We start from the raw sequence: 23,992 nt of genomic DNA on the forward strand, positions 1-23,992 counted from the left end.
CCTGCAGGATGGGGTATCCACAGCTTCTCTGGGCAGCCTGTGCCAGTGCCATCACCCTCTGAGTAAAGAATTTCCTCCTAATATCTAATCAAAATCTGCCCTTTTTTAATTTAAAGCCTTTCTACATTGCCCTATCACTATCTGCCCATGCAAAAAGTCACTTTCCCTTTTGTAGAGAAGTCCCCTTAACTACTGGAAGGCCACAATGAGATCTCCCCAGAGCCTTCTCTTCTCCAAGCTGAACAAGCCCAGCTCACTCAGCTTTTCTTCATAAGAGAATTACTCCAGCCCTCTGATCATCTTATGGCTCTTCTCCAGACCTGCTCCAAGAACTCCATGTCGTTCTTGTGTTAGGGACCCCAGACCTGGACACAGTACTCCAGATGGGGCTTCACAATGACAGAGTAGAGGGGGACAATTACCTCGCTTAATCTGCTGGCCACCCCTCTTTTGATGCAGTCTGGGATACACTGGATACAGCTGGTCTTCTGGGCTGCAAGAATACACTGCTGGCTCATGTCCAGCTTTTCATCTACCGGGACCCCCAAGTCCTTCTCCCCAGCACTGCTCTCAGTGAGTTCTCCCAATTTATAGACATACCTAGGATTGCCCCAACACCCAAGTGCAACATCTTGCTGAAGGAGATTCCTGTTGAATCTCATTAGGTTCACAAACTGGGAGAACTTACATTAGGATAAAAACTTAAATGTATTTTATTGAAACAGTATAAATAGTATTCTGCATGTATGTTCTTCCATTCCTATAAAAGACTTCAGAATGTAACTAGATTTGACAGTCACACCTACTGTAGGCATTGAGTATTTTCTGTAGTGCAAATTAGGAGTCCTTTTAAAATTCAGAAGCCAATTGGAACTTCAAAAAGAAAAATGTTTTTTTCTTGTTCCAATTCATGAGTAAAACTTTGTGTGAAAGGCTGAGATCTACTAGTTCAATAGTTTCACTAGTCTTCACAGAAAACTAGATGTTTCCTTAGCTACCCTACTACTTACACAGTAAAACATCATGTTTTTATTGTTTAATGAATTTGGCTGGCTGCATAGTATTTTGAAAAGTCTCCCTTCTTTTTTTTTTTTATATCCGATATATTTAGTATGTTTTAATTCAATATTTAAAAGCCAGTGTTCTAATCAAATTCAAGTTTCTTTCCAAAAATAGCTTAACAGGCTTTTCAGCTTTTACTAAGATGTCATTGCTATTTTAACATCAAAAAGTACAATTATTAGGTTAATTATTGTAAGTTAAGTTAGATAATTGCTGAATGTATATATAGTCTTCTGATTAGCATAAAGTAATACTACATTAAAGGTCTATCTATTTGCTGATTGTGGTATTTTAATCATTTCAAGAAATGAAAGAATTAACCTCCCAGCAGGAAAACAAATGAAAAAAATACTAAAGCAAGCTTCAAATTAATTGTTCAAATCAAGTTTTCTGTTTGATAATTTAAATTGGTTTATTTTGGATTAACATGTTTAGTTCATGATTTTGCTGTCTATTAAGTTCAAATGAAATTTTACCTGGAACACACGGTTTTTATTTAACATTGGATGAGAAAATGAATTTACTTACAGTCTTCTTATGCAGAGATCCACAAAATATCTGGGGAAGATGAGGAATGAGGGCAAGACTTCAGCATCGTATGATTTGATTTGTTTGGACTAACTTGAAGCTTTTGCTTCTGAAAAGGTTGCCGAGGACTGATGGGAAGCTTTCTGCTGATCCTATGGCTGTCCCAGTGTTGTGGTTTAACCTGGCAGGGTGGCTCAGCACCACACAGTCATTCACTCACTGCTCCCCTCCCCAGTGAGATGGTGGAGAGAATCAAAAAATAAAGTATAACTTATGGGTTGAGAAAACTATTCACTAAGATAGAGAAAAAGAAAAATTAAAATAAACCAATTATGACAAATATATAGATAGATAGATAGATAGATAGATATGAATGTATATAACAACTGATGCACAAGTAACTGCTCACCACCCCCTGACTGATTACAGCTAGCCCCCTGGGCAGTGGAAGAGTGAGATCAACTTCTGCTCTTTTCAAAACTCAAAATGATGCCATATGCTATGGAATATCCCTTTGGTCAGCCTAAGTCAGCTGTCTAAATTCTGTTCCCTCCTAGCTCCTTGGGCTCATTGCTGTGAATGGCCTTGGTTCTATACAACACTGCTTAGCAGAGAATAGAGTCAGGGAATCATAGAATTGCCAAGATTGGAAAAGACCTCCAAGATCCCAACTCCCATCTCACCACAACCTCCCTTCAGGCAGTTATAGAGAGCAATAAAGTCTCCCCTGAGCCTCCTCTTCTCCAGGCTGAATAATCCCAGCTCCCTCAGATGCTCCTCATATGACTTGTGCTCCAGACCCCTCACAGCTTTGTTGTCATTCTCTAAATTATTGTAGAATCATAGAATGACTTGGCTTAGAAGGGACCTCAAGGATCATCAAGCTCCAACCCCCTTACTGCAGGTAGGGCTGCCAACCTCCACATGTAATACTAGACCAGGCTGCCCAGGGCCCCATCCAACTTGGCCTTGAACACCTCCAGGGACAGGGCATCTGCAACTGAGCAGCCTGTTCCAGCACCTCACCACTATATCTGTAAAGAACTTCCCCCTGACATCCAACCTAATCTTCCTTCCTTCAACTTAAAACCATTTCCCCTTGTCCTGCTATTATCTATCCTTTCCAAGAATTGACTTCCCTCCTGTTTATAGGCTCCCTTTAGGTACTGGAAGGCTGCAATGAGGTCGCCCCGCAGCCTTCTCTTTTTTAGGCTGAACAAGCCCAGCTCCCTCAGCCTGTAAGCCTCTGAATGCACTCCAAGGCCTCGATGTCTTTCTTGTAGTGAGGGGCCCAAAACTGAACACAGTACTCAAGGTATAGCTTTACCAGTGCTGAGTACAGAAGGACTATCACTTCTTTGCTCTTCCTGGCAACACTATTTCTGATGCAAGCAAGGATGCCTTTGGCCTTCTTGGCTACCTGGGCATGCTGCTGGCTCATTTTCAGCTGAGTGTTGACCAGTGCCCAATAGCAGCAACTATAAACATTGATGTTATCAAAATTGTTTTTCTCCTAGAACCAAAATATAGCATCATACCAGATACTGTGAAGTAAACACTTCCATCCCAGATTAAACAAATCAGCCACTTAAATACAGAACAACGTCTCAAGGTTTTTTCAGTCTGCTGTTCACTAGACCTCTGGTAGTTCTTCCACGTGGGCTCAGCCCCAGTGCCAGGGCTACAGCAGCAGTGCTCATCAGGCATGGCTGTAGACAGAGCAGCAGCTGCCTGCCTGAAAAAGTGTATGCAGTTAATCTCAGGCTTAACATTTCTATTTAATAAAGAGATAAAGAATCCTAGGAGACTGTGTTGGACTCATTCTCAAGAGGTCATTTGATACCAGCATTAAGACTGGGACGGGTTCCAGTATGTGAATCAGCCAGGACAGGTGTTTATTTAATCCTCTGATGAAAGTTATTTTACAAACTTCCTTGTCTTGTTCTGGTGTTGATTAAAACAATAACAGTTACTTTCACACTTTCAGACAACCTGTGAACTTTCTTTTTCTTCCTCCGGTGGCTATGAAGAATATTTCTTTCTCTTAACTTCCAAAAGCATTCTAAATTTTCTGAAAAATTACAGTTATGCTTACTTTTACTCTATTGAATCACACAAATATGTTTTCTGCAACCTTTCCCCACAGATTGTATTTTCTTATTTGTTACCATGGTTGTTCTTCTTTAGGCTTTCTACATTTTGTCTATGCTTCCATAGCCCAGCATGGAAGTAGGCCCAGCATTTGACAAGTATCCACCAGCACTTAACGTAACCAAATAATTACTTTTTATGACTCTCAGGTGGCAATCCAGCTGACCCATTCTGTTAATACAGTTGTGCTGCCATTGCTACCTTCTAATTCATTTTACTGTGCTCATTTCGCTCCCTTTGTCTTGCGATGAATATATGCATTTTCAGTATTCGATTTCATATTTCGTATAGCACTCACCATTTCTTTTGACTGGCTTTAATGTTGCTGATTTTAACCTCTGTCTCCAGTTCACAGAGGTATCTCTTACTTTAGGTCTTTCTTCCAGGGTACTTGCAACCCCTTGATATAATTTACAAGTGTGATAAGCCTGTTTTAGCTTTGTAACTTCCTATCAGATCTAGAAATCAGTTATGGACCCTTTTGCTTTTACTTTGTTTTCGGCTTTGTGACTATTTATGGAGCTGTATAAGATGAGCAGGTGATTGCAGACAAAAATTAATAATCACATTTATGGCAGCAAAATGCTCCTCTTCCAGCACTTATAGTCCTATTTAAGATCCCAGCGGGAACCCTGGGAAGCTCTAAGAAGGAGCTGAAGGGCTTGAAGCGTTGCCTGCTTTGGGGCCGGATGCCCTGTTTGCCTGGCCTCAGGGTGCTTCCACTGCCTGCCACGCTGTATTGGCAGGACAGACTGGCTTTACGCATCTTGTTTTCCATATTTTAAGGCATCTCATTTTCCAAGATCGTCATTATTCTCTTGGCAAGCAGTCTAGCAAAGGCCATTAGAATTAAAAGTATAACCAAAGAAGTTTCCAGCATTTCTGACAAAACTAAATGCCTGAGAAGTTTTAACTATACAAATAAATTGTTTTAGTGCTGTTTTTACTTTTTTTTTTTTTTTTTTTTTTTTTTTTTTTTTTTTTTTTTTCTCTGGGAAGGGTGTCAGGGGAGAAAAGTAACAGAATGTTCTCGCTGTACACGTTTTTGCAGGCCTTTCTGTGTGGAGGCCATTGAGGCTGGTGTGTCTTCAGGTAGCACCAGCTGCATGACCAGCAGAGGGAGCCCAGAATCACAAAACGTTGGATATTTTTGGCTGGGGAGTTGGGCTGAGAATCTTGCTTTCATAATGTACAGGAATATTGTGACATTATTTGGAACGATGCTTGACTGCTTTCAACATAGTGATTCTGAGGAAGAGCATATCTAAACCTTGAATTGCCTAATGTCTTTTAAATGATGAAATTGTAATAAGAATTTCTATTTTGGATGACTAATCAGTGTTTTCTTTTCTTTCCTATGTTGCTGGTTGTTGTGACTCCATATCACCTTTACAGAAAGTAAGTAACTTTATAAAAAAAAAAGCTTCTGAAATTGTGCACATATAGGTATACTGTTCCTATGTTTGTATGCATGTTTGTATAAAATAAACATGCCCGCAGAAAATAGTAAATTTTAAATACATACTACAGGAGGTGACACCATATGTATATATATATGATTTTTAAACCACAGTGGTTTAAAGAAGTTTCACCCAAGAGATCATAAATAATATAGAAGTTCAGCATCTGAAGGCTGTAGATGCTAAATATATTCCTCATGTGTAGGTTATGGCAACAAAACTTTCAGCATATTGGATTAAAATGTGTTATGGCTATAAAAATTCACAGATATCAAGTTGCAAAGTAGAGAGCTTTTGTACCCGCTTTGATTTTATCAAATCAAAATTGAACCAATTTGGTGTGTTTAGAAAATTTTGGTGAAGCTGTGCAGCATTTCACATTCAGAGATACCCATAGCCTTTTATTTGGCCATCCTTGGCTGCTCTATTAATATATGCCGGCAGCTATGACAAGAGTGAGTATAGCCTTAGACTGGAGGAGAATTTAGAAAGTATGCAATAAGTATTGCATACTACCCTATGATTCAGACATCAGTCTGCGTCATGAGTTCTTTGATTGCTGGGTTTTCTGTTCTTTGTGTTGTGATGGCATGTATTGTAAGCATGTCCATCACACCTTCTGCGTAATGACTGAGAATTTTAAGGATGACTGTGCTGATAGAATACGCAAATGACTGCTTAACATGGGTCAGAATAGCAGTGATAAAGGATGCAGTGAGATTCCAGTTTGAGCTGCTAGCTAGGATCTGGATTATTATTTTGTTTTCAACTTATGGATGCGTATTTTGTTTTGTGCCCATTACAAGTCTGCTTTTCAAGAAGAGTGGATACAGCCCCTTGGTTACAGGCAAAACTATTTCAGAATTGCAGCTATCTTTATGAAACAAGCCTAGCAGTAGTTAAAGTACCTCTTGGCTCAGTAGCTGATGCAGATTTCTTTGTAAGTCTGAGAGTAGTTTCTATTGTCCACTTGCCAGTTGGCTAGACTTTGAAGATTAAGATATCTGCTGTGAACACAGTAGTGGTCATGAGATTTTGCCAAATCCTCTGTTCTGGGTTCATTCATCACGTATCATTTTAATTGCTTAATGATATCTAAAAATAAGTGAGGGATCCAGAATTTCTACATAGGTCTAGGAGGGTGAAGCAAATCACTGCATACATGTATGCAGAGTTTTGTTTCTTGTTGATATATTGAGTTTGTCTTCCACTGCAGAGTCAGCAAGTTCTTTCTATCTTGCAGGGAAAGTCTTTATCTGTGATAATGTTTAACTGAAAAGATCCAAGACTGTGAGGGTCTAAACTGCCTCAAGTTGTGTATGCTACCATATGGAAGAAATTATGCAGCTAGAACTGCTCCATTAAACGCCCATGTCTTTGCTTGTCAAACATTAATACAGTATGAAAAATGTGTAAAGAGAAGTATACTATGTATTCCAAAACTTTTTAAAGTAATTGTTAAATTCAATTGAAATTGAATCTCTTAGTGTCTTCTGTGCTACTGTTACTTGTATCATTATAGTTCTACAGTACTTACTTTTATATTATATTACAGTATTATATTAAAACCAGATGTGGAATTAGTTTTATTTGCCCCCCAAAAAAGAAAAAGAAACAATTTTTTTTTAGAATGTTCATATTGGATGATCATATTTAGAATACTTACAAAATACATTTATGTTAAATAGCTGATGTGTTTATCAGCAATCACCGTTTTTACCTGTACTTGTGATTTTGGATGTAGTAATGTGATATGTTGGGTGACCAGTAGTAAGTAAATTACACTGAACGGGATGCCATCATAACGGGAAAAGGCTTCAAGCTTAAGGAAGATTTAGGTTGGATATAAGGAAAAGTTCTTTTACAGTGAAAGTGGTGAGGCACTGGAACAGGTTGCCCAGAGATGTGGTTGATGCCCCATCCCTGGAGACTTGCAAGGTGGGGCTGGATCAGCCCTGGGCAACCTGATGTAGCCATGCAAGTCCCTGTTCATTGCAGTGGAGTTAGGCTAGATGACCTTTAAAGGTCCCTTCTGACTCTAAGCATTCCATCATTCTGTCTTGCCATTAAATTTATATATGTACAGGAAGGATGAATCTTGTTTTAACAGAGCCGTATGAGTTAACACAAAGCATCAGCATACTGTGAAAGGTGACAATTTCAATCCAGTTTTGTATTCAAAAAAGACCAGTCTTGTGAATTTCAAAAAGGATGTTTTGTTACAACAACGCATTGTAAAGAACAGTTGTTTCTGATGGACTTCTGAAGCCCTGATCTTGCCTTAGATTTGAGTATATAATTAATCCTGAAATACTTAGCAGCACGCTAAATTTAATGCGCAGGCATTGTTCCACTTAACCAAGTGGAATATATTTATGTGGCTCAAGATAAGCGCGCGTGCAGACTGACGACCCCAGGGAAGAAGCACAGTTTCAGAGTCAGTCCCTGAGTATGTGTTCAGCAGTCAGTAAACGAGGACAGAGATGTGACAGTGCATCTGTACATCTTGTACTAACATTTCATTTTAAAATTAAAATGAAAGAAAACATTACTGATATCAGCTTTTCACAATTGTATAGGTGTATCCAGGGTAGAAACATTTGCATTCTTCTTCTTCCATATCCATGCATATTTAATAAAGAGATCTGTGTACAAGTACTCTTTTTTTCTTAACACGTTGTGTTTCTATTTAAATAGTCCCTTAACGTGCATTCCACAATGATATCATGTTTAATTACTACCTTGAGTAGGTCAGTCTCTTAATCTTTAAAACAATTCTAATTAGGAAAGATAGTGCTTCACAGAATCGTATAAATGTGCTTATATTTATGTGTAGTAATGCATGCTGACCACATTAAGCTAGGAGAAGGCTTAACTATATATCACTTTTAATTTTAATGCGTTCTTCCTTGGCTCCGTATTGTTCTTTTGTTGCCTTTCATCCTATAGGATGCAGCTGCCCTTGAACTTGGTGCTGTTTTGATCATTCATGTGCAGCAGCCACGTTGTCTGTAACATTTTAAAAATGAGGCTTCATGGTGTTATTTACGAAGTAATTTCACATAAATATTTGGACTATGGTTCTCTTTAAATGTGGAGCTGGTTGCTGTATGAAGAAAAGCATAATTATAATTCACAGACTTTTTGCCTCGAGCCTAGGGGACAGATGCATATGATTAAGTTTGAAACTGGCCTGTTATTGTAATGTAGATGTTTTCAGCGTTGAGAGAATTAAAAAAAAAAAAAAAAAAAGAAAGAAAGAAAGAAAGAAAAAGGAGAAAAAAAAAAGCCAGGCAAGCAAGATTTAAAAAAAAAAAAAAAATAGACTGAGGGAATAGTTTTACAAGAGGCACTCAATCTCAGACTGTTTTATTTTTGCACAATTTTATTTTTCAGTGGAACTTCTCCATTAGCTTGCCTGAATGCAATGCTTCATACTAACACTCGTGTAGGTGATGGAACATTCTTCAAAATCCCTGGGAAGTCAGGACTCTACGCTCTCAAAGTAAGTTTAAATGCTGTGAATAGAAAGTACGTGGTGCTATTAATCCTCTTTATGAATGTTTCAATAGATAGAAAGGTAAACAGATTAGATTCTTCGGAGAGGAAATGACCTGATAGTCCTACTAACTGCTTTCAGATGTCTTTTAAAAGGATTTATAATGAAAGTAAACATTGAATGTTTTATCCTAGAAAGCGTATACATGTTCTTGACTTTGGCATGTAGTATAAAAAACATGCAGCTTAACTAAAATGCTGAGTTTTCAGAGTTGTTCACAGAAAAGCCATTGTTTTATGAACAGTGAGATCAAGATGATCACAGAGTTTCTTGTTAAATAATTGTATTAATGTTTGATTTTTGAATAGTGAAAAATTGTTTGTGAGTCTAATAAAAATCACTATTAAATTTTCTGCTTGCATCATTAGTTTTGACAGGGAATATAGTTATAGTGATGGAGTTTTGCCTTTGTGCTGTTTCTTTTTTGCTTTATTTGTCTTTCTCGGTGTGTATCTGGTGATTTCTGTGGATGACATTTTTTTGTTATCCGTGATCAAACTTAGAGTGGCTTCACAATCAAACTGGAGGAATGTGAAGCAGAGGAGAGAAACTAGAGTGAGACTTTGTGTTTGGCCGCCTAAATGTAGTAAATTAAAATTTGAAGCTGGGGGGAGTGAAAGGAAAGCTCTTCTGTAATTTATGGCAGACAAATTGCATGTAAGACTTTAAAAACGTAAAACCACGTAGATTTGTTTGCTCCTGATAACTAAAAATTCTGTACCTGAGATTGAATTAATAGGCTTCCATTTCCTAATTCACAAAAGTAATTCTGTTGTTTTGCTTTAAATCTGGAGATATTCTTGGCACAAATCCAAGTATTCTCAATCACTCTCATGCTCGTGAGCTCCAGGTTGCTTTAGCTATTTGAATTCAGGAAACAGGCAAAAGCTGAAAAGAAACATTAAAGGATTTGTGTTTTGCTGCAGCATTCTGGACACTCGACTCAAAGACTAGGATTTTTAACAGCCAAACAAGGCTGTTTCTGTTAAAAGAATTTAAAAAAAAAATCAAATAAAAAGTGGAAGAACTTGCACTTTATTTGACAGATTTTAAATATAGAGTATGTTTTCACTTCACAAAGTAGCTTTTTTGGTTATACTTTGCAAGTTGTTTCATGAAAGTCTGTTTTTATGTTTTTCTCTGGAATAACTCACAAGCATATTTCATTTCATTTCTTTTCTTTTTTTTTATAAATATAAGCATATGAGTATACTGCAGCAGTCTATTTTCGGAGAGGCAGCAGAATCATATCTGACTTTTTTCTTGTTAATTTTAGTTTTCTTCTTCATTTTAACTGCAGAAAGAAGAATCAACGTGCCCTACTGATGGAACATTGGATTTAGGATGTGAATCTGAGTTAGATGGCACTGAAATGGCTGAGACAAACAATAATAATGGAGAAGAAAATGGTGGTAGGTGTTTTTATTTCAATATTAGAGGACATGTTTGGGGAGAAGAAAAGAGTATTGTTTTCCTATGATTTTCCTGGTGTGGTTTCTAAAGAGTATAAGTGATGTTTTGCTTGTAGTGGACTATGTCTGAGTTTCCTCTTGTGGCCTTATAAAGAAATCAGGAATGCCAAGTGTCTTAATTTGTCTTTCTTTTGTCAAAGGCAATGAATAGTGCCCTTAGGTGTGTACTGAGTGGATAAGTTTTTTGTTTAAAACTTTTTGTTCTAGGTTGCATATTTGTTGAGTAATTATTGAGTAATTTGCCCTGAAGCCTGAAGTTAGGCTTCAGACTTGCAGTGAACAGACACTGGTGTACCTCGCTGACTTTAGTGTGGGCAAGTAGGGTCCCTCCGTACTATATTCTTGGCTGCAAGACAAAGTTTTATATATTTTTTTTCTTTCAGATTCTCCTGGATACCATGTTGGCATATAAACATGTGAAAGTTTTGAATTTTGCCTGTGCATTTTTTTTGTTTGTTTGTTTGAAATAATGACAAACAGAAATATTGTAGGTACTTGAATCATAGAATGGCCTGGGTTGAAAAGACCCACAGTGGTCATCTAGTTTCAACCCCCTTGCTGTGTGCAGGGTCTCCAACCACTAGAACAGGCTGCCCAGAGCCACATCTAACCCGGCCTTGAGTGCCTCCAGGGATGGGACATTCACAGCCTCTCTGGGCAATCTGTTCCAGTGCCTTAGAAATCATTTTGTTGTTGTTGTTTTGTTTTCTAACGGTAACAATTGCTCATAAAGAAAACACAGTTTTTCAGTCATCTAAAATGACTTGCAAGTGATATAAATAAATATTCTTTACTAGAGGTATACTCACGTAATGCTTGTAAAGTGAGCACTTTACACAGAAAAGAGAACTTTGTAGGGACTCTTAAATAAATTTTCCCTTTCTCAGTTCTCTTCTGCCCACTTGCTTAAGAAACTGACCCACTGCTGGGCATACCGTGCAGCCTTCTGTTTTGGCTGACTTCATGTATGCTGAGGAGGTGTCCTGTTTACAACTAGGACATGAAAAGGCTCAGTACTTGGCTTTTTTTTTTTTCCCCTACTGCGGACTTCCTGTGTGATCTTGGATCACTTGCTTGGCTTCCATGTTGTAGCTGTGCAGTAGCTATAGTAGCAATGCAGTAGCTTAGTAGCAATGAACAATCACAAAATGCTCTATGATAGGAAAAACAGAATTACCTAAACCAGATTGCTTTGAATCTGCTGGTGAAGTTTTGAAGCTTGACTGAAAAACAACAGTCATGAATTATTAAATAGCTCTACTATTTTTTTACAGTTATAAGTTAAACTGTGCGTGTGCGCTGTTTCTATGCTTACGCAGTCTACACTGAATATAATAAAGTGTACATAAATATTTGTGGTTTTTCAATAATTCCCATCTAATATTCAGACAATTAGTTGATGGATACTTCTTTAAGTCACAGGAGGAAACCAGCAAAGAAGAACAGTGTAGATACAAATAGATAGCAGAAGTAGATGTTACTTCTAATGAACAAAAACAGTGGCAAAAATGTGGCAATTATTTAGAAATGACAAAATGTAAATAATGGCACCAGAATACCATAAGTAGAAAGTTGGTGGTTTTTGACTGCATGGAGGCTGCATACTATATTCATAGTTTGCAGTAATAAAAATCATTCTACCACTTATGGTGACATAAAAAAGCAGCTGCTAAAATTAAACATTTTCAACTATTTAGGATACAGCAGTCATTTACGCTTAGACTGTTCTTACAGCTGAGAACTTTTCCTCATATTTTCTCTTTAGCAAATGTTGAAAAACTGTGAGTCTACATTGTATTTAGGAAGGCCAGGGCTGGGTGAGATCAATAAGGAATTGGAGACAGCGTATCTTTTATCAGCCAGGTGATACAGAGATTAGTTTTGTTAAACATGTTTGGAAATAGGTTTTCTTGAAACCGAATATTTGTTGGTAAAGTCATCTATATACATATTGATATATATTTAGAATTCTGTTAGGCATGCACACAAGAAGCCTGTGCTACCATTCAACAAGACCTGGACAGGCTGTAGAGTTGGGCAGGGAGTAACTTGTTGAGGTTTAGCAAGAGCAAGAGTAGAGTCTTGCACCTGGGGAGAAATAACAGCATGCATTAGTACAGGTTAGGAGTTGATCTGCTTGACGGGAACTCTGCGGAGAAGGACCTGGCTGTTCTTGTGGACTAAAGGTTGGCCATGAGCCACCAGTGTTCCCTTGTGGCCAAGAAGGCCAATGGGATCCTGGGGTGCATTAAGAAGAGCATGGCCAGCAAGTTGAGGGAGGTGATCCTCCTCCTCTTCTCTGCCCTGGTGAGGCCACCTTTGGACTACTTAGTCCAGTTTTGGGTTCCCCAGTTCAAAAAAGACAGGGATCTCCTAGAAGGAGTCCAGCAGAGGACCATAAAGATGATAAAGGGCCTGGAGCATCTCCTGTATGAGGAAGGGCTGAGTAACCTGGGTCTGTTCAGCCTGGGGAAAAGAAGACTGAGAGGGTATCTGATTCATGTTTATAAATATCTAAAGGGAGGTAGGAGGCAAGTGGGTGAAGTAGTGCGTAGTGATAGGACAAGGAGTAATGGCCTAAAATTTGAAGTCTCCTTCTCTGGAGATACTTAAAGCCTGTCTGGTTGCCCACCTGTGTGACCTACATACAGTAGGGTACCTGCTTTAGCAGAGAGGTTGGACTCGATGACCTGTTGAGCTCCATTCCAACCACTGCAATTCTGTGTGCTTTCAGTGTACACCTGGCTTAAAAATAGCATGACAAAGAAAAGCAGCCATTTCTAAGTAGATTAAAAATTACAAGTTGTTAGTTCTGCAGAGGAGTAGGAATCACTGTCCAAAATGATGTTCTTCTGAGAATGTAATTTGACCCCCTTTTAATTCAGGACATTTATTAATACTTTTTGAAAAGTATAAAATCCTTCCTGGTTAAACTTATTGATAATATAGTGTTGAGACCCCTCCTGATTGCCTTGTAGATTGTTATAGTTGGACAACATGAGTTTTATTGGAATTGAAAGTAAATCAAAAAGGTTGTATTTATGGAGATATATCCATATCTCATATATAAGTTAGTAAATGTGAAAATCATTTAAAGATCACAGTAGGAAATGAATTGAACACAAATGAGATGCTTTTGCTAATTAGTCTAATGCAGTTCTTGGACTATAATTCCAGTACTATTGATTAAGGGGTATAGTAGGCACAGTGTTTCTTCTGAGTACAGCACTAGTTAAATGATTGGTAGGGTATTGCATTCAATTTATCTGTAAGAAAGAATTCAGAAAAATAAGAAAGAATTTAGAAAAGAATTATAAAAACTCCTGAGTGAACAAATCTGTTGCTCAGGGGAATTGAAGAGCACCGATCTAGTTAGTTTATCAAAAACGAGATGACTTGATCGGTTTGTAAAGATTTAAGAAACATTATTTCTAGAGAAAATATTTAATTTGGAAGAACAAATCTGATGAAATGAGCATTAGTTTAACTGTGCACACTAAAACTGAGACTTTTTTTCCTTCCAGAAAAATGTTCTGTGGCATACAAAATAAATAAATAAAAAGCATCCAGTACAAAAAAACTCTTTATGGAAATCTCTGACTTGTGTTTTAGAAAAGGTCAATAGATAGAACAACTCCTTTCATCCATAATACATGTGATACATATAATAGTGGACATTGTTTGCGCATCGTATTCTTGGTTGTCTGACTGCGTTTTTTAATTTGCTTGTTTCCAGTGTGATAGAGTCCAAAAGTCCCAGTTCTGACAGAATGATCAGGTGTCAAAAGGTGTTGTTAGTGAGGGTCTAAACAGTGCCCCTTTAAAGTTATTCGATTAGAAACTGAGTATGAGACCCTCTCAGATGAACTTTGGCAACTGCTTTGGTCCTTTTGTGGGCATTTAGATGAGTCTTAAGCTTTCTGACTAAAAAAGTAACAGCTGACTATCAAACAGAGAAGAATCACACTATTCCCCAGTAGGCAGAGTACAAATGCAAGCTACTGAATTTTATTAACATAATGCCATAAAAATTTCTCACAGTTATAAATACATGACTTGGCAAAAGCTCCAGGCCCACATCAGCACTGCTGAACTGATAACAAAGGAAGCCACACCTCAGGGCTTTGCTGATGCTGTGGAGTAATCTCTTTCCCCACCATCTTCCTAGGCATGTGTTAAAGAAATACTATGTTACAATTGATTTTGTGTGGAATGGGAATTCTACAGAATGTCTCTAATACTCTTCCCTATCTTTTTAGAAATTCTGCTTCATTCAAACCCAGGGACAGCAAGTAAAGATACAGTAAAAGAATTAAAATCCCAATCTCCGTTGCCTGGAAAAATGATGACTATATATTTTTTTGGCCATCAAGAGGATGTTCTTTTTGCAAAAAAGCATTGTTCCCTGGGGTTTCTGAAGCCAGATGTAATCCATCAGGCATGGAGAGTGGCTGTTCAAAAGTTGTCTTCACCCACAGCAGTGGGATGCACCATAACATCGCTGTGACAGAGGCAGCCCTCCCTGCACGGCCTTCCTTCACCAGGCCCAGCCCAAAGTGGGCACCTGGTGTTTGCCCAGAGCTGAGCAATGTCATTTTCTCTGTGAGGAAGGCACTGTGGTTTTCCTAAAACTGAAAGTTCTTCAATTGCAAAAATAGAATGGCAGAAGTAATTCTTAGACAGTTTTTTTATTCTTTTTTTTTTTTTTTCTTAGAGGTAGTAGTAGATGGGTGATAGAGGATCATATTCTTGCAGAATCCTGAAATTTTATCTTTGTAACTGCTATGCTCTTGGACAGCTTGTGCTTTTTGGACTAGGAAGTTGTTAGGATTACTCCTGTTCTGAGGAATGAGCGTTCACCAGTATTTGAAATCTGAATCCACCTTTTGTATTCAGTTTTGTTTTTTTTTTTTCTGAGAATGGAATTGCTGGCTCAGTCCAGGGAAACCTGTCATCCTCAGCTTGTTCTGTGGGGCTGCTGATTCTGCTGAGTGTGTCTGTTGCATGTGACAACGTCTGGCTGCGAGGTAGGATCTTCTCAAAGCAGGAAAGTGGCAAAGAGGATAGCAGCCTGAATATACTGAGTTTGGGATGACACATGAAAGAAAGAGACAGGAAAGAAAGGGACAGAAAAAGACACTTTTTTTTGTGGTTTGTTTGTTTGTTTGTTTTTCATCTCCCCAGAAGTAATTATAAAAGTTTTGTACCCAGGACTGAGTTTATCTTCTTTTTGTTTCATTGCCACTTTGCAATGTGCACTTTTCATTGCATGAGTCAGAAAAATGAGAAGATCCTGTAGAGCTTGAGGGAGGTGTTCTCATCTGCTCTCTTTGCTGTACAGTAGAGTTAATGAGGCCTTAGAAATTGGTGACGTAGTGATGATAGACTACATTTTTAGTGAAAAATGTTGACTTTCATTGGAGTAAGATTTTGTAGTTTTCAAAGATTTATGAAGTGTCTGGGCACAAAATTCTCTTCAGATGATGATGTGATTCAGTGCAAACTACTATCCTAACAGGATATTTGATGTCCTCTTCCAAAATTTATAATTGAATGTTATTTATCATTTCATGCTGGAAGTATTGCTTTTCAGAAAGAATATTATAGTCACAGTCGTGGCCTTGATATATGCTTCTGGTTTTGCTTGCATTGGTGAAGCTGTTCAATTAACTAACTCCCAAACGGATTTTCTTTTTCAAAAGCTGGTGGCAACAGTCAAGTTCTGAATTGTTCAGATTTTGTAAGTTGGGCTCTAGAGATCAAAGAGTGATGGAGGTGAATTACTTGATCCATCTATGTTGGCAAAGCATGACCATGTATGTCAGTACAAGTATAGATCTGTGTCACCGAGGAAAATAATGAATTTTATGGATATTTTAAAGGCAGTTTTTGTGTACGTGTTTTCCTAAGAGACTGTTAAGTTTAATATCTCCGGAGTGTGTGCATACATTTTATGCTTGAGGTAGGACTATGGTCTCCAGCATATGGTAGCAATATTAATTTGAATTTTGTAATGTGGCCATTAGTAAACAATCCTTCTTATCTGCTGTGGTTTCTATAAAAAAGAAGGAAGTGAAATGCTGTTGATTTTACTGGTTTGATTTTAAATAAGTATCATCTGTCTGAAATCAGAATTAATTGTGCTATTTATTTGGGGAAAATAAGCCCCTTAAAGCACTCCAGGAACTTTTCTATCTTTTCAGTTACATAAATCTGTTTATAATTATTCCTAATAAATTTCAGTGACAGTGCAACCAATTAATTTTAAGTTATATTTCTACAAAAGGAATAATCTTCTATTATGTTTTAAGCAGGTATCATATTTTTGGATTTTTTGGGGGGGGGGCTGGGGGGGGGGGAAATACAGAAGGTAATATAAAATTACTGAATCACTTCATAAAATTTGAAATTGAAAGGTAACATTGTGCATTTTTATAAATCACAACTTTTCTGAGTAATTACCAAAAGTCGTCTTGGAAAAATGGAAGAGAGGAGGTTATTTTATCTGGAAGTTGTCAAAAAAATTTTAACATGCTCTTTTTGTTAAGGAATTCTAATTTTATCATTCATGTTAACACTCTCTGAACACTCACTAAGGAGGTCTTATCTTCAGAAACCCAGCTGCTCTTCCAGCTCATAACCTAACATTTTATGGCTTAATGGTTGTTTTTTGCGTTATTCCTTCTCTCGGTCCTGGTCCTTAAAGGAACTGATTTAAAGAATGGGACCTAATTATTCTCTACTAAATGGAAATGCCTCCTGTAGGCTTAAAATGGCTCATTCTCTTTTTCTACAGTAGTAATAATGGTGAAGCCTTTTTATTTGCTATCCAAATATTTTTCCTTCATCTGTTGCATTCTTTCAGGATTCCTTTTTCTTCCTCAACATCAAGTTTATTTTTATCATTCTTTACTGATACAGCTTTTCAGCGTGGATCTGATAATATTAATGAAACTTCAGAGCTTATGGACAGAGTCGCTCCAGCTTTGCGAAGTTGTATTTATGTTGATAGTTTATGGGCTGGTTTGGCCTGGTTCCGTGACCAGCAGGGTGGAGGGATTTTGCAAATCCACGCCTCCGGAAAGGGGAAACAGGGGACCCTGAATAATTAAAAACAGTGGCAATGATCTGAGGAGAAACAAACTAATTTACTAAATATGGTATTGGAATGCAAGATAACACACTATAATACAATATAATTAGGACTGAAGCTAATAAATCAAAAATAATGAGAGAAAGATTGTTTGAAACCTGAAGGCCTTACGCGAATGCTGAAGCAATGTGTGCAGTCCGGATGAGCAGCAGGGAGGAGGGCCAAAGGAAAAAAAAAAGGGCATCAGGTGACCTTGCCAGGGGTTGTATCTCCGCTCTGACTGCAAAGCCCCCTGGGGTATGTAGTTCTTCTTCTCTTCCAGACAGGTGCCCTGAACTGGAGCATTAACACTTTAACTCCCAGTGCACTACATGATATTATGATGTGGAATACCAATAACCAAAAATCATAAAACCATGACAATCTATGAGGGCTGCTCCAAAAGTGTTTTACAACTTACACTTGTACAAAATAGTGTTTTATAGCTAGAATTTGGTCTAACAAGGAATGTTGTTGTGCTTTTTGTATCTGTAGTAGTTTCCATGGAAATAAACAGGATGCATTACTTTTGGAGTGACCTACATATGTACAGAGACCACATACATATGTATCAAGAACTCTTCTTGAATTTGTTTTTATTTTCCTTTGTTCTTTGCAGAAAAACCTGCTCCAGTCTTAAGTCTTCTTTTTTTGTGTGTGTGTTTTTTTTTTTTTTCCCCACTAGGACCATCAGTGTTCACTTCAAACACTGACATATTTTTCTGTTATATTTTTCCCTTTTTTTCCACTTCTAACTCATGCAGAGAAAAGCAGTTGGATCTTACCCATTTAAGTGAACAAATAAGCACAATTTTCTGTGGTCACAACCTTCGCACTATACTGAGATTTTATTATAGTTTGATTTCAATCATTATGTAGCACAACTTATATGAGGATAAATTTACAAGTTGTCTCATATTTGTATTTGACTTCCTAATGAAACATTAATTTGTAGTGTCTTTTAAACAATAAATATCTTGATTTGCCTCTAAATAAAGCTTGTATAATAATTTGGGTATTATTTTTTGCTAATCAGGAGAATCGACTGTATAAGCTATTAAACAATTACACAAATTTGCATCATATATTTAAATTTGCAGTGTTTATATTCTTCTACTTCTGGAAAACAGTGTGTGATATCTCTTATTTACTATAGATGGTTAAGCTTTTACCCATTATTTGTATCAAGCTGTTTTTAAATGGAAGTGGAAATTGAAGTAAAACATGGAAGACAATATTTAAAATAGATTCTTACTATTTTAATCTACTAAATATCTGAAGGAAGCTGTTTTTAATGTAGACAATATATTTTAGAAAGGAAACTAATCTGTTGTTAATAAATGAAGTTGCCTTTCTCTAATCACCATGTCATTTCAAATGTATTAAGCTGCGGCTTTCAACCTCGTATGCCTATTTCTTTAATTATAGACTACAGGAAGAAGAATTACTTTATTCCCTATGTGTGTTTTTTTTTTTTTTTTTTCAAAAATCTGAAGTAATTTGGAATTGCAGTAAACTGAACCGCCATCCAGTGGTACTCCTTCTGTATGTGCAGAAGAGATTTTGGCTACGTAAGCTGGTTTATTATTTCAGCAGGTTTTAGTTTCAGTTGCTTCACCAAGCAGAACGAGTCTTGCTTCTTGATTTAACTTAATTGTCAAAGTTTTAAAGAAGCAGAAGCAAAAGGAAACAATACACTGATAGTGGCTTTATGCAAAATAGAAGTAATGATAGAAATCAGAAGTACTGCCTCTGATAGACCTTGTCACAGTTTCATTTTTCATTTAAATTAAGGAATTTATGAATGAAAAATGAAATCAGTGTTGGACTGCGTTTACATTTATTCCTACGCTGTATGATGAGTTTGACACTGGCTGTTCCTAGTGTTGTGCATCATTGGTTAGTGTTGCCAAACCTTTCCATAATTGGCTTTGTCACCAAAATAAACAGGGGACACACTTGGATAATGTCCAAAATCAAAGTCATGAAAATCAGAATTTCCCACTTAATCAAAAAAGTAAATGGGAGTTTCAGTCGTACGGAAGGACAGAGGTACATTCTTCGTGATAGGTGATACGGTATCCTCTCTTAGGATTGGTATACACTCTTAGTGTTATATACACAATAGTTTCCATTCTTCAGGCATTTTTAAATTTGTTCTCCTTAACTTCAAGATGTGTTCTTTCTCTTTTTCCATTTTTTAATTCAGTCCTTTGGGTCTCTTAGTCTTTGCCAGAAAACAGTAAAAATATCTGTAAAAGAAGAAACAAAGCAAAAGCTGGGTAATTTGAAGTGTCAGATTTTTGTTTTGGTGTAGGTGTTCTGTATCTCAGGAGCTTCACTATTGCAGTGATTTAGATTATATAAAATAGCTATTGTTTGTTTACTGCTGACAATTTACTGCTCCTTCAAGTTGTCGTTTTTGATTGTAAGCTTTGCTCATCATGTGGAAAAGATTGATCCTAACATAAGCTTGGAAGCTGTTTTGTGTTGCAGCTTCTTTGTATATTCTTAGCAAATGCTTCAAGTGAATGGAAAAAGAAGTGGAAAATATCGGTTAGAAATCTTATGACAAAATTGGATTTCTATTGTCTGCTAATGAAAATTTTTAATCTAATATGAAAATTATCTTGATATAGTTCCAATATTATAAAACAGAATATATTCTCTGTTTGTGAGGTAAGTATTAATTAGTTTTTCCTTCAACATGGAAATGTTTAATATCCCATGCATCTTATGCTGCCAATTAATTATTGATAAGTGAATTGTCTCAATTCTATCCTTTTTCTTACAAACACAAAGAAAAAAGCCTTTAAAATATTTATTCTATGAAATAGTGCTAGAGGCAAGGGATCTGAAGTGCTCTTTCAGTTCTCTGCACAAGCTATTGAAGGATGGGAGGAGTAAACCATGTGTGAAGAGAAAGGTTGGGCTAGAACTCCTCCTTGCACATCTATGCAGCTTGTTTGCATGTTCTCGGAGTCCTATGGTAGGTGGTAGGCACCACGTAGGTCAGACCTGGGCATCACAAAGCAAGCATGTCAGTGCGCACAGTGGTGTTAGGCAACCAGACTCAAACTGCGTCTGAGGAGGAGGGGAGAAGAAAAGTGCTCAGCTTCTGGATCCATGCTCATTCTGTTTTAGCTGGGCTGTCTTAAGCACTACTAAGAGCAATGGTGATGCCAGGCATTAAGAGTGAAAGGTTTTTACAGCCCTTTTAGTTAAGCTTGCTGACTGTTGTGATTAACAGAATGCTTCAGGCATTCATATCTAATTAGTAAAGCTGGATTTTTAGAAATAATTTGTCATTTTTCCTTTTAACAGGGAGACTTTTCTGTGTCAAGAGGCTGTTTAAAGCAAGTGCTATTTATTCATTAAAACATGTATTATTAAAAGGGTTGGCGAATAGCAGTGTGTATTAGCTGAGAGACCAGTATTCCTCTTTTCAGGATATTCCAGTTTACCCGTTAAACAAGCAAGTGTATGTTCTTACTTTTGCCAAGAAATATGTACAAGATGGAGTAGTCTGGCTCCTAAGAAGCCATTGCTATTTCTAGAGCACAGGGTCATCAGTGTCTTCTGTACATAAATACGCATTTAGAAATGCAGAAATCCATTAGAAATGACTTGATGAAGAAGATAATTTTTGCCTGGCTTCTGCATGAGAACCCTTGTTTGACTCCTTCAGGACCCAACAGGCAAAACCTGCAGTCTCCAGAACGGCAAAGAAAGGGCCTGGGGAGGCACAACTAATTGTGAAGCAACACTTTTATTTATAGTGTGACCAGATTCTCAGCTCACTTGGACCCCAAGATTAGTTTAATTTCATAGATCAAGCTTTTTGTTATCCAGGTGCTTGCTATTTTTTTTTCTGCTTTCTTGGGACTCTTCAAGAAAGAAACAGAGAAGATAACCTCCATAACAGTATTCTTTTTTTCTTTCTATAAAGTTTGCCCAAAGCAGACATCTGAAGAATTGTCTTCCAATCGTGATTCAAGCCTTACAAATGCACCAGTGCAAAGCAAGCTAGTATCTTCCTTCCAGCAGCACACAAAGAAAGCACTTAAGCAGGTAAGCTCCTGCTGACTGCAGGTTGGTTGGCTGTCCTCCTCATGGGTGTCTGATATGAATGTGAGAATGTGATGTCGGCAGAATTTCAGGGCATTTCTGAGAGGATTTGTAGGGCTTTGTTTAATGGTGCATTGCAGCGTTTTTTTGGTTTTTTGTTTGTTTGTTTACCAATGATGCAGTCCTACCACTACTGTGTTTTTGATGTTTTCTTAAGTGGTTTGCAAGGAAGAAGAATTGTTTGTATTAATCACATCCCAGGTTTTTCTATGTAAGCACTTATACCGAAAATTTTATGTGAGGCTTAAAATAAAACAAAGATTTTGGAGTAAGTTCTACAGATAGTAAGGATCTGGATATACTTGCTGTTCAGTTTTCCTTTATGGCCTGCTTAGTAATTCTTTTCCATACTATATCTGACACTACAATGTGTAAGAGAGAGATTGATTTTAGTTTTTTGATAACCTCTGATTTGGATGATTTAGGCTGCAAGTAATGTAGTAAAACTTCACAAAAGTAACTACATATTAAAAATCAGTTATTAACAGAGAGTGTAACTGTGAAATTTGTTTTCCAACCATGCCAAATTAGTTCGGCTTACAACAGGACAAATGAAAAACTAAAAAAAATGATAATTAAAAAAATGTATCAGTATATCCTCAATTTTGAGTTTGTAGAAATCTCTTTTAGTCACATAAATATTGTAAAACATGAAATACAGCTTCTTAAAAACATTAGTTTGATGAGATGTCATTGCTTTTGTTTTTCTTGTAACTACTCTCTTAGATCTGTTTAACTGAGGTACAGTATTTCACAGGGTAGTTTATTACAGAGTTGTTGATTTAGGCTTAAGTTAAGGAAAGCCTGTCCATGTTGGCTTCTTGAAACATTTAAGTATTTAAAATTAGGTTTTTACGGAGTCCACTAAAATTAATAGACTGGTATTATTCACAGCAGGTTTTCTTGTACTTACGCATTCTGAGGACTGGAGAGGATTCTTAGATTGGGGTCTCACAACTGTTTGGTCAGGAAAGTTGGACAGTGAGCACAAAGCAACTCACTAGCTGCACAATCACTGAGAAAAACACATGCAACTTTTTGGAAATTTCTGTATAGAACCTTTGTAATATATGAACTTAGGTGTGGATGGAGCAGGGGAAGGGAAAGGAGGGAAAAAAAAAAGAGCAATTCCAGATGAATAGCAGTGAGAACAGTTTAAAAAGAACAAACTAATCAAAATAGCTTAATTAATGTAAAAAGTCGTAACACTGATGGAAATCATTGAAAATATTCCCTAAGGTGTTAGGGTTAGAGCAACATCTAAAAGTTAAGTAATCAATAGAAAGAAATCAGTTTTAATTAAGTTGATAGTAATTAGATCTTGCACTTCAGAGTATGAGATTGTTAGCTCAACTATCAGTAAAATGTGTTCTCTGTGTTCATTGTGGAGTGGTAGAGGATTTTACCTTTGTTTTAATTTTTCTCAAAAGTTTCAGGTGCTGGCTACTGCCATATGCATGCTGCAGATTTGATTTAATTTGATATGGTAGCAGAGAAAAATAAATTTCAGCAGTGATTGAATGTATAAAATTACTGTTGGAATTTTATTCTTTTACTTTCCAATCTTTCTGTTGCTTTTGTGTATACATAACAAAATCTGTACATATGACAGCCTGGAGTACCTTTAAATGCATAAAAAATTCAGGCAGTTGGATGCAATGGTCTTCTAACTGACACCATCTTACAGGTTCTGTGCTAAAGTAACAAAAGATGAGCCATCAGCCTGCTTTCAGCAATACTTATGGTGTATAAACATGTATATATATATCTTTATTAAGGTCAGAAAGAGGTCTTCCCTAGCTATTGTGGTTTTTCTATTACTTAACAGTCTTCATGGAATGAAAATCAACAAAATAATCTTTCAACCCATTTCCTACTCAACTTATTCAAAAACAATGAGTTCTGATTAGCTTGATTTTGTGTGTATTTTTTCTGCTGTCCATTAAAATTAAAGAGAGAGGGAGGTTGATAATGTGAAGTACGCCTGAAGATCTGAGCTCGAATCAGCAGTTTTTCTCCACTGTTTATCTACTTGTCACTGTCTAGTCACTGTGGTCATGTCATTCTTTAAAGTGTTATGCTGGATTTACAAATGATTTGATTTTTAATGAATTCTAGAGGTATTCCTGGGTGTAGGTTGCAAAGAGCAATCTTATGTTTCCTTGTGACCACCTGCATTTTTAGGATGTTCTTGTGAATCAAATTGGTCATGACAATGAATTTCTTGAGCTATGCCAGCAGCTTGGAGGAAGGGGCATCTTCTGAGCCCTGGCTCTTGGTCTTGACTTCTCTCAGGTAGCAGTGGATCTGGGGGTGCTTTGCAGGGGGTAGGGAGGTTCACAGTTCCTGTGGACTCTCAGAAGGTCTGTGTTGCACTTCAGAAGGTCTGTGTCACACTTCAGACCTTATTTCATCACATTTAAAAGCCTGGGCTGCCATTTTATACTGGAAACTTTCTAGCTTCACAACCTTCCATAGTGTCGTTTTGCTGGAAGAAGGA

At 37.1% G+C, this 23,992-nt stretch overlaps 1 protein-coding gene and 2 long non-coding RNA genes across 7 annotated transcripts in view; 1 reads left to right on the forward strand and 2 right to left on the reverse strand.

Annotated features, from left to right (window-relative positions):
- Positions 1 to 23,992, forward strand: part of ASXL3 (additional sex combs like 3, transcriptional regulator) — a 133,030-nt gene that overhangs the window by 51,871 nt on the left and 57,167 nt on the right. For 3 of the 5 annotated variants that reach the window (XM_040695444.2, XM_040695443.2, XM_040695445.2), the window contains 3 exons: positions 8,598 to 8,706; positions 10,061 to 10,172; positions 21,314 to 21,435. In XM_040695444.2, the coding sequence (XP_040551378.1) occupies positions 8,598 to 8,706; positions 10,061 to 10,172; positions 21,314 to 21,435 (343 nt within the window). Of the gene's footprint in view, positions 1 to 8,597; positions 8,707 to 10,060; positions 10,173 to 21,313; positions 21,436 to 23,992 lie in introns of those variants that run through there. The other 2 variants (XM_015282614.4, XM_046928344.1) reach the window with 1 other exon arrangement.
- On the reverse strand, positions 8,569 to 10,067 carry LOC112531847. The gene is made up of 2 exons (XR_005857291.2): positions 9,482 to 10,067; positions 8,569 to 8,719 (listed from the first exon to the last, which is right to left on the reverse strand). It is a non-coding gene; the product is annotated as an uncharacterized LOC112531847 (long non-coding RNA).
- LOC124417042 lies at positions 14,225 to 17,548 on the reverse strand. The gene is made up of 2 exons (XR_006938528.1): positions 17,497 to 17,548; positions 14,225 to 15,984 (listed from the first exon to the last, which is right to left on the reverse strand). It is a non-coding gene; the product is annotated as an uncharacterized LOC124417042 (long non-coding RNA).

The sequence above is a fragment of the Gallus gallus genome, chromosome 2 (assembly GCF_016699485.2).
Source record: "Gallus gallus isolate bGalGal1 chromosome 2, bGalGal1.mat.broiler.GRCg7b, whole genome shotgun sequence".
Classification (NCBI taxonomy): domain Eukaryota; kingdom Metazoa; phylum Chordata; class Aves; order Galliformes; family Phasianidae; genus Gallus; species Gallus gallus.